The following is a 9,981-nucleotide window of genomic DNA, read 5'->3' on the forward strand; positions in this document are numbered from 1 at the left end:
GCAGGTAGCATGTCCTAGCATGACACCGGAGAGAAGCATTTCACTGGGAATCCAATAGCTTTCAGACAGGTATACCTCTGGGGCTAAAGGGTTGTCTCCCTTCAGTCTGTGGCATTTATTATGTAGAGAAAGTTAGTACAAGGCACTTACTAATGTATTGTGATTGTCCATATCGTTTCCTTTTTCTGGCTGGATTCATTTTTCCATCACATTATACACTGCTGGTTTCCATGGTTATGACCACCCTGCAATCCAGCAGTGGTCGCCATGCTTGCACACTATAGTAATAAGCACCCGTCTCCCTCATGCGCTGGACCAAGGCAAAAAGGCCCCATTGCCAGCAGTTTCCACCAAGACACCTCTTACCTGGGCTGCAGCGCTGGTCATAACCATGGATACGAACAGCATGTAATGTGATGGAAAAATGAATCCAGCCAGCAAAGAAGCAATGCAGACAATCACAATACATTAGTAAGAGGCTTGTGTTAGCTTTCTCTACAGGATAAATGGCACTTACTGAAGTGAGACAACCCCTTTAATGGAGGAAATGGACGCTACTTGGCAACACAACAGATTGGGACACATTTACTAATTTGAAGCAGTTATGATTGTAGGCCCACGTTTACGAACATGGGTGCACCTAAAGCCTGTCATAAATTGCACCTACTGAAAGGTGATGTAAAATAAGACAACAGTGTCTCCCCCATGCGCCAAATCTACCAGACAACGTAAGCCACTGGGATCAGTTTGGCGCACACTGGCTACATAAGTAAATAAAGATGGATCAAGACAGAGGAGGAGGAGGGTGACTGCCAGTTTGGGCTCATTTATCAGCAGACCCCCTGATGTTTGCAGGATCTACACTGGGGCCACAGCTGTCCCCAAAGCCCCTTGGGGGTAACAAGCGTTGTGCCAATGGCTATGGCAGTGACCCCCGGCCAGTGTGTGACCCGCATTTCTGTCACTTACAACATTCCTGGCAATTTCTATCTACTGTACTTCAGATTTTAATAAACTTTTTTTTTTTTTTACATTTCTGGTTATTTTATGTTTGTATATATATATATATATATATATATATATATATATATATATATATATATATATATATATTGCCAGTTTTTCCACTAGCCAGTTTAGCTCACATACCTTTCAGCTGTGCAGACTGGGACCAGCTGAACTGTGTAGACTGGGACCAGCTATGCTGTGTAGACTGGGACCAGCTGTGCTGTGTAGACTGGGACCAGTATTTAGACTTGGGTCAATATAGACTAGGTCTGATGGCTAACCTCCAGCACTCCAACTGTGGTGAAACTACAACTCCCAGCATGCTCCATTCATTTCTATGGAGTTCTGAGAACAGCCAAACAAGTCTACATCTTGGGAGTTGTAGTTTTACCACAGCTGGAGTGACTAGGATCTCCAAGGCAGAGATCACCTCCTGCGCCTCTGCTGGTATGCTGAGAGCCCCCCGCCTTCCTACAATCCTGCTTGCTGGCTCACCTTACCGTCCTAGGTACAATGGTGTGGTGCCTTCTCCCAGCGGTGACATCAGCAGAGCTGTACATGACATCACTGGGTGCGGCGGCCTGACCTCTCCTCCATCCTAGAAGTGGGACGAGACCGATGCAGGCAGAAAAGTTAGGGCGGCGGGGACGTGAAGCAGAAAACGTAAACTGGAGCCAGCGCTTCGAGCGAAGAGGCGAAACCACTAGGAGGAGGGAGGGGGATCGAGAGAAAGAGCAGAGCATTAGAGGCAGCGAGAAGGGGGACGTCACATCCCCTTGACCCTCCAATCACCTCGGGGTCCTATTTGATTGGAAGGCGGCAAAGGCTTTAATCTCAGCTCTAATTCCGAGGCGTTTGAAGTGAGTTTGTCTGGCAGAAGTGCGGCTGCTGCTCTCAGTGCGCGCTCTGCTCCGGGACTGGAGCGCTGGATTGTACCTGATCGCATTACCTCTACGGATATAGCCGCTGGAGCACATACTGCGCCGGACGAGCTGGACTGGAGTCGTTTTCTTACGGGAGCGGTTGTTGTCTTGCAAGCTCCGGGGTGCCTCTCCCCCTGCCTCCCGGTCACCCCAATGCCTGTGCGGGGGACATGATCTGCTCGCCACTGGCTTCTGCAAGTCGTGTGAGTCCTGAAAGCGGAGAGAGCGCGGGGACGAGAAGCGGATCCGCCTCGGCTAGTAACGGAGCGTTCGTGCACCGTGTGCCGCCCAGTGACCCCCTGCGCCAGGCCGGCCGGCTGCCCATCAAAGTGCTCAAGATGCTGACAGCCCGCACTGGACACATCCTGCACCCCGAGTACTTGCAGCCCCTGCCCTCCACCCCGGTCAACACCATAGAGGTAAGAGCGGCCATAGCCCTAGTATAACCTGCGCCTTATTCCCATTGCCATGTCGGGCACCGGTTCTGGTCCTGGCTCCTAGGTCACTTGTGATGTCAGGGGGTGGCGGGACAGTCCTGGTATTGGGGTGACACCTAACCAAGTCTAATTACTCTCTCCTCTCCAGCTGGACGCCAAGAAGAGCCCCCTCGCCCTTCTGGCGCAGACCTGCTCCCAGATCGGGAAACCGGACCCTACACCGTCCAAGCTGTCCTCGGTGACCGGATCCTCCGCGACCCCCGACAAGGAGGCGAAATCTGGGCCCCTGAAACTAAGTGACATCGGCGCCGAGGACAAGTCCAGCTTCAAGCCCTACTCCAAGAACCCGGAGAAGAAGGAGTCGTCCGCCGGGGATAAGTCCGGGTTCCGAGTGCCCAGCGCCGCCTGCCCTCCTTTCACCCCCAGGACTGGCAGCCCCAGCTCACCCCGCACCCCAACTCCCTCCTCGGAGCCCAAAACGTGCGGGGAGAGTGCGGACAAGAAGGAGACGGAGCAGTGCGCCAAGAGCAGCCAGTCTGAGGGCGGCAGGCACGGGAGGCTGAGCACGGAGCTGCCCCAGACTCACCCGGAGGGCGCGGCGGGGTGTAAGAGCCTGTCTGCGGCTCCGTCCCCCACCCCGGTCTCGTCCTCCTCCAGCTCCGTCCTGGGATCCGGCCTGGTGGCCCCGGTGTCTCCCTATAAGCCGGGCCACACGGTCTTCCCTCTGCCCCCGGCTGGCATGTCTTACCCAGGAACCCTCACTGGAGCCTACGCCGGCTACCCCCCGCAGTTTCTGGCTCATGGAGTTTCTCTGGACCACACCAAGGGGAATTCTTTAGTGGGTGCGCAGCTGAATAGCCTGGGATGTTCCAGCAAATCTGCCGCCTCTAGCCCCCTGACAGGGGCATCTCCACCCTCTGTAATGACTGCCAGCCTGTGCAGAGACCCTTACTGCCTCAGCTATCACTGCACCTCCCAGCTGGGCGCCAGTGCCACCTGCAGCCACGACCTGAAATCCGGATACCCACTTGTGTACCCCAGCCATGCTCTGCACGGGGTCTCCCCGCCATCTCTACCTGGGCACCCTCTCTACCCTTACGGCTTCATGCTTCCAAACGACCCCTTGCCGCATGTATGTAACTGGGTATCAGCTACGGGCCCTTGTGATAAGCGATTCTCCTCCTCCGAGGAGCTGCTTGGCCACCTGCGGACACACACCGCCTTCCCCGGAGCAACGGACAAATTGTTACCCGGGTACCCTAGTTCTTCATCCCTGGCAGCGGCTGCCATGGCCTGCCACATGCACATGCCACCCGCAGGGGCCTCCCCCAGCCACCTAACCCTCCGTAGCCCTCACCACCACCCCTTGGGACTAAGCAGCAGTCGCTACCATCCATACTCTAAGAGTCCACTACCCTCAGGTGGTGCCCCAGTGCCAATGCCTGCAGCCACAGGACACTACTACTCGCCATATGCACTGTATGGCCAAAGACTTACCACAGCCTCTGCTCTAGGATACCAGTGACTTCCACCAGGGGGCGCTACCCCTGGTCATTACAGACGCTATTAAGTATTTTTCTTATTTTCTAATGAAAGAAACAAAAACCTAGATTTTGGTGTTCATCTGAGGACTGGATCCACGGACACTTATTTATTTCTGTTAGCTCCAAGCAGGACGCCTCCTAAAGTGCATTTCTGGATAGGTAAAGTGGCATCTCCCCCCTAGTGTTTTACAGGGCAGGGGCACAGTAAGGCATCACCTTCTCTCCGTGTTCCTTAGAAGAATGACTTCTTTTCTTGTATTGTACCTTATTTCATGTCCCTCCAGAATCTCCCTCCATCCAGTGCATGTTTCTTACTAAACAGCCAGCAGTTTGTCACCATTTCCAGTTGCAGTTATTTTTAAGGTGTAATAAAACAAAAAAAGGAAGAAATTGGTATTTTTTGTATGTATTCGGGGAGGGGAAAAAAGAACTAATTTTATTGCAAACAAACAAAAAACCATCCCTAATTTACCTTATTTAGTTCTGTCATTTCCACCCTCCAGCGGTCATTCTGCCTCTTGTACCAAACTCAGTGTATTGCTTTCCAATATTAAAAAAGAACATTATATTTGCTTTACACACGGCTCCGTCTTTATTTGTACCGGGACACAAATATCTATATATCATATATCTGTATATTTAAATATATCATATATCTATATATTTAAATATATCTATATATCCATATCTATATATCGCATCTGCAGATTGTTCCCATTTCGAAGTAATTTACATTTACAGGAGAGAAAAAAGCCTCCAACTCCCAGGAAGGAGCCGGGAAATGTGCAGTTATATTTGTAGTGTCCTCTCGGTTTATTTCCCCCTCTCTGGGTACAGAGCTGTAATAATCTAGAGCTGAATGCATGGTTTTCTACACCCGGAGTCCCAGAGCTGGGAAATAGAGAATACGACCTGTAATGGTGGCTTTGCTGGATGAGATAAGGTCCACACATACAGTAAGTGGCGCATTGTGGGAGGTTAGTTGTTGTTGTATATTGGTTTTCACTCTTTTTTTTGGGGGTTACTCACTGTGGACAAGTGTAATGTGTTCAGCTGTAATAACTGTATCTGTATATAGTGTCTCCTATGATGTATACAGACGTTAGATGTGTCCTAGAAGCTGTGGACAGGGACTGCTCATAGAATTATCTGATGTCCCAGAAACTGTGGACAGGGACTGCTCATGGTCCTTCTCGCAGTGTATAATTACCTGATGTCCCAGAAGATGTGGTCATGGACTGCTCATAGTTATTACATGATGCCACAGAAGTTGTGGACAGAGTCTTCTCATAGTCATTGCCTGATGTCTCAGAAGCTGTGGACAGGGACTGCTCATAGTCATTGCCTGATGTCCCAGAAGCTGTGGACAGGGACTGCTCATAGTCATTGCCTGATGTCCCAGAAGCTGTGGGCAGGGGCTGCTCATAGTCATTGCCTGATGTCCCAGAAGCTGTGGGCAGGGTCTGCTCATAGTCATTGTCTGATGTCCCAGAAGATGTGGACAAGGGCTGCTCATAGTCTTTGCCTGATGCCTCAGAAGCTGTGGACAGGGTCTGCTCATAGTCATTGCCTGATGTCCCAGAAGCTGTGGACAGGGTCTGCTCGTAGTCATTGCATGATGTCCCAGAAGCTGTGGACAGGGGCTGCTCATAGTCATTACTCGATGTCACAAAAGCTGTGGGCAGGGTCTGCTCATAGTCATTGCCTGATGCCCCAGAAACTATGGACAAGGGCTTCTCATAGTCATTACTTGATGTCTCAGAGACTGTGGACAAGGGCTGCTCCTAGTCATTGCCTGATGTCCCAGAAGCTGTGGACAGGAGCTGCTCATAGTCATTGCCTGATGCCCCAGAAGCTGTGGACAGGGGCTGCTCATAGTCATTGTCTTATGCCCCAGAAGCTGTGGACAGGGGCTGCTCATAGTCATTGTCTGATACCCCAGAAGCTGTCGACAGGGGCTGCTCATAGTCATTGCCCGATGTCCCAGAAGCTGCGGACAGGGACTGCTCATAGTCATTGTCTGATGTCCGAGAAGCTGTGGACAGGGGCTGCTCATATTGCCTGATGTCCCAGAAGCTGTCGACAGGGGCTACTCATGGTCCTACAACACAGTGCACAATTATCTCATGTCCCAGAAGCTGTGGAGAGGGACTCCTAATAAAAATAGCTGTTGTCCCAGAAGCTGTGTCCAGGGACTGCTCATGGTCCTACACGCAGTGCTTGTGATCCAGGCCAATGAAGCCAGTACTCACAGTTGTCCCGCTGCTTGTAGCTGAACTGTCGGCATTATGTACTGTAGAGAACTGCATTTCTACGTATGCTTCGGTGCCCACACCTGGCCACAAAAGGATAACAACATTACCATGTTTGGCACGGTCTATGCGCCCTGGGAATGCAGGGCACACAGGCTGGCACCGGCATTCAGCACATGCCGGGGAGGTGATTATACCAAAGTATGTGCTTGTCCCAATAGCCTGGAAATGTCTACAAGACTTCGCAGCGGATTTAACTGTGATAGGAAGCCGGCGGCTGGGGCAAGAAAGACCCGCTGCTCCAAGACATGGCACCCTGACAAATCACCTGGGACTCCAGATAGATTGTATCAAATTCACCACCCCATATACTGTGCACTCTCAAGGTTTGGTGCTATAATATTTAACCACCTCATAGTATTTAGTATCATCCAATGCAATAAAACATTCAAAGTGTGTGTGTGTGTGTGTGTGTATGTGTGTATATATATATATATATATATATACATACATAGAAAAAGTCAGGCAGCACTCCCTAGACATGCAGCTGTAGCTGTAAGGTGCCTGCGGTGGTCCCTCGATTTAGGACGTGAACAACAAAGAAAATCCGCAGCACTCCTTGAAGTATAAAAAATGGGTAATTTTATTTACACGTCAAAATTAGACAACGTTTCGGTTCTGTGAGAGAACCGAAACGTTGTCTAATTTTGACGTGTGAATAAAATTACCCATTTTTTATACTTCAAGGAGTGCTGCGGATTTTCTTTGTTATATATATATATATATATATATATATATATATACACTTGGTCTCAGGTCCCTAGGAGGATTTGCACTCGTATTTATTGTGTGCTGCTTTTTTTCTTTATATATATATATATATTAGTCTGGAGGCGTTTTTATTTAGATTTTTTTTTTTTACATATATACGCGTTTTTATTTATTTATTTTTTACATATTCTGTATATGTAAAAAACCTCTAAACAAAAACGCCTCTGAACATAGTTTTCTTCAGTAGCTGATCTATGTAAATTAACTCCTCATTGTAACCATAAAGATAAATGTTGCACCAGTTAGCATAAAACCCGATAAAAATAATGGCTTTATAGTAAAACCGCATGCAATTGTATACTGTACACTATAGTTAGAATTTATGTATATATATATATATATATATATATATATATATATATACACACACACACACACACAGGAACACCACGGATATATATATATATATATATATATATATACACACACACAGGAACATCACCTATATATATATATATATATATATATACACACACACACACAGGAACACCACGGATATATATATATATATATATATACACACACACAGGAACATCACCTATATATATATATATATATATATATATATACACACACACACACAGGAACACCACGGATATATATATATATATATATATACACACACACACCACCGAGATATAATATGCATTTATTTTTGGGATTTATTTGTTTTTGCCTGATTTCCCACTGCTACTCCTACTGCTATATATATATATATATATATATATATATATATATATATGTGTCCACACATACACACCTCTGCAGCCCCGCTTCCTATTTTTCCATAGAATTTGCTCTTCTGACCCTTTCTAATACATGTTTCAGTTATCTCCATAAATTCGATAGATGTAGTGTGTCTATGGTAAATATTGCTCTCTATAGCCGTACGGGAGAAGTGTATCAGCATTCTGGAAAGTACTAAATATTTTGCATAATATAATTTTTTTTCCACCCTGAGACAAATCGAATTGCTTTTGAATCTTTTAAACTGTCTTCTTCATCCTGACAAGATGACTTAAAGATAAGCTGACAATTCTGTCACAAATCTTCAGTGTCAAATAAAAGCGCAAATTAATGATCACAATGAAATGAATGGACGCCTACAGGAACCTGCGAGTGCAAATACTTGAAAGAGTCTTAAATGGATTGCAATTATATACACGTCCCACTTTGCTGTTCGTCAAGTCGTTTCATTTAGTTTTTGTTTTGTATTTTTTCTACAAAATCTATTGATTTGTAGAGAATAAAAGAAAGAAAAGAAAAAAGAAAATAACAATACAACGCTATTGCTATTGCTGTCATTGGATGTCAGGAAAAAAAAGGAGGTAATGTACCAGGAAGCCGGATAACTCCAAACTGATCCCATCCAGTCTTCATCTATTTCTTAGATTGCGCCCTGTTCGTGACTTCCCTTTTCACCACTAGGCGTCGCCACTACTTTCACACAATGTCATTCACTGACATTGCACCTCAGTGCAAAAAGTCTCCGGAACGCCTGAAGCCTAGAGGCTCACAGCCTTTGTCTAGAAAAAGAAAAAGCCATTTTATTACCCGTTATTAGTACTAATCACGTGCTTACACTAATTATGTAAATGTGCCATTTTGTGCAGGCAGAAAAATGTTCTATTTTATCTTAATTTTCTGATGAGAGAGACCAAGGGGATGACATTGTCGTTGACTACCCACACTAAAAAAAAGTTTAATGACCTCTCAAAGATGTGCTTTATTTATTCTTCTGCTGATCTTGATGGACCATATTCTTTTCTCCCGCCAGGCTTGGTTTGTAATTCGACTCCAATTCATTTTTCTAGAGTCGGAAACAATCTCTGATCTATAACAAGGAATGTGTCTTCAGATGAATATATTTAGATAGATAAAAGGAGATGATGTGTTTGTTTCCAGAAAAGACAGGCTTATCTGGCATGTAATTCCAAACTCCATGAGCATCCATATAAACTGCGAGCAGAGAAAACAATTGTCTCCAAAGCCTCTTAGAATGGGGAGATCTTATCAGGTTTACTGGGAGACAAATTCAGGCTCCTGAAATTGTTACTTTATCCACACTTAAATCTTGTGTTTTACAGGAATAATTCTTCAGATTTGAAGAAACCGTAAAAACCAGTTGTGAAATATGTTATCTTGGGCCATTTTTAATCCCCCTTCTGCAGCCTAGACTAAGGATGTAACAGTATCCTGTTATAGGGAATCAGGAGACCAGGGCATGGTGCACATATGTAAGGTGCACTGGGACATCCTCATAATTAGGCTGTGCTGTGACAAGATCTTTAGGGGAGGTAAAGGGTTTATTTTCGGCATGTAGCCTATCTGCCTGTATTGTGACGTCATATGTGCTGGATTCTCAAGGAGTACACTGCCAGTAATATGTCAAGGCTCTTGGGCTTTAGTACTCACTCACAAACAGCAGAATGGCCTCCAGGATCACTTGGAACAATGGTCAAATGGCAAATGATACTGGAGATAAAATCAGAATACTGGAGCAGACTTAAAAACAGTATGCAATGATTATATGGTTAATTCTAAATTCTTCAATATTCACTGAGGCTAGATCAAATATGTCTAAATCGGGTTGGTGATATTAGATTCTAGAGTGCCCATCTTGACAATTTTGCAGATCATGGAGCTAAGATGATTGCCTGATTTCAGGAGAAGCGGGGATCAGGATGGATTGTTCCTGTCCATTCATTTTGTTTCCAAAACAGTAAGGCCTCTTGCACACAAATGTGCGCTGACCGTGCCTGTGCTGTGGACCGCAATATGCGTAGCGCAATGCATGGGCACCGACCGTGGGGATGCTGCATGCGGATTGCGACCCCATTCACTTTAATCTTTTTGCGGAATGGAAGCACGGAACGAAAAGCCACGTAAGCACTCCGTTGTGCTTCTGTATGGTTCCGTTCTGTGATTCTGTCTCCGAATTTGCCCCAATGGATACAGAATTAGGCCTCTTGCACACGACCATGTG

General features: G+C 46.2%; 1 protein-coding gene across 1 annotated transcript; it reads left to right on the forward strand.

Annotated features, from left to right (window-relative positions):
- Positions 1-1,761: 1,761 nt before the first annotated feature.
- Positions 1,762-4,476, forward strand: ZNF503 (zinc finger protein 503). Its single transcript, XM_044297882.1, has 2 exons — positions 1,762-2,350; positions 2,517-4,476. The coding sequence occupies exons 1-2, from the start codon at positions 2,102-2,104 to the stop codon at positions 3,891-3,893; spliced, it is 1,626 nt and encodes a 541-aa protein (XP_044153817.1). The 5' UTR covers positions 1,762-2,101; the 3' UTR covers positions 3,894-4,476.
- Positions 4,477-9,981: the final 5,505 nt, after the last annotated feature.

Source organism: Bufo gargarizans, chromosome 6 (assembly GCF_014858855.1).
Source record: "Bufo gargarizans isolate SCDJY-AF-19 chromosome 6, ASM1485885v1, whole genome shotgun sequence".
Lineage (NCBI taxonomy): Eukaryota > Metazoa > Chordata > Amphibia > Anura > Bufonidae > Bufo > Bufo gargarizans.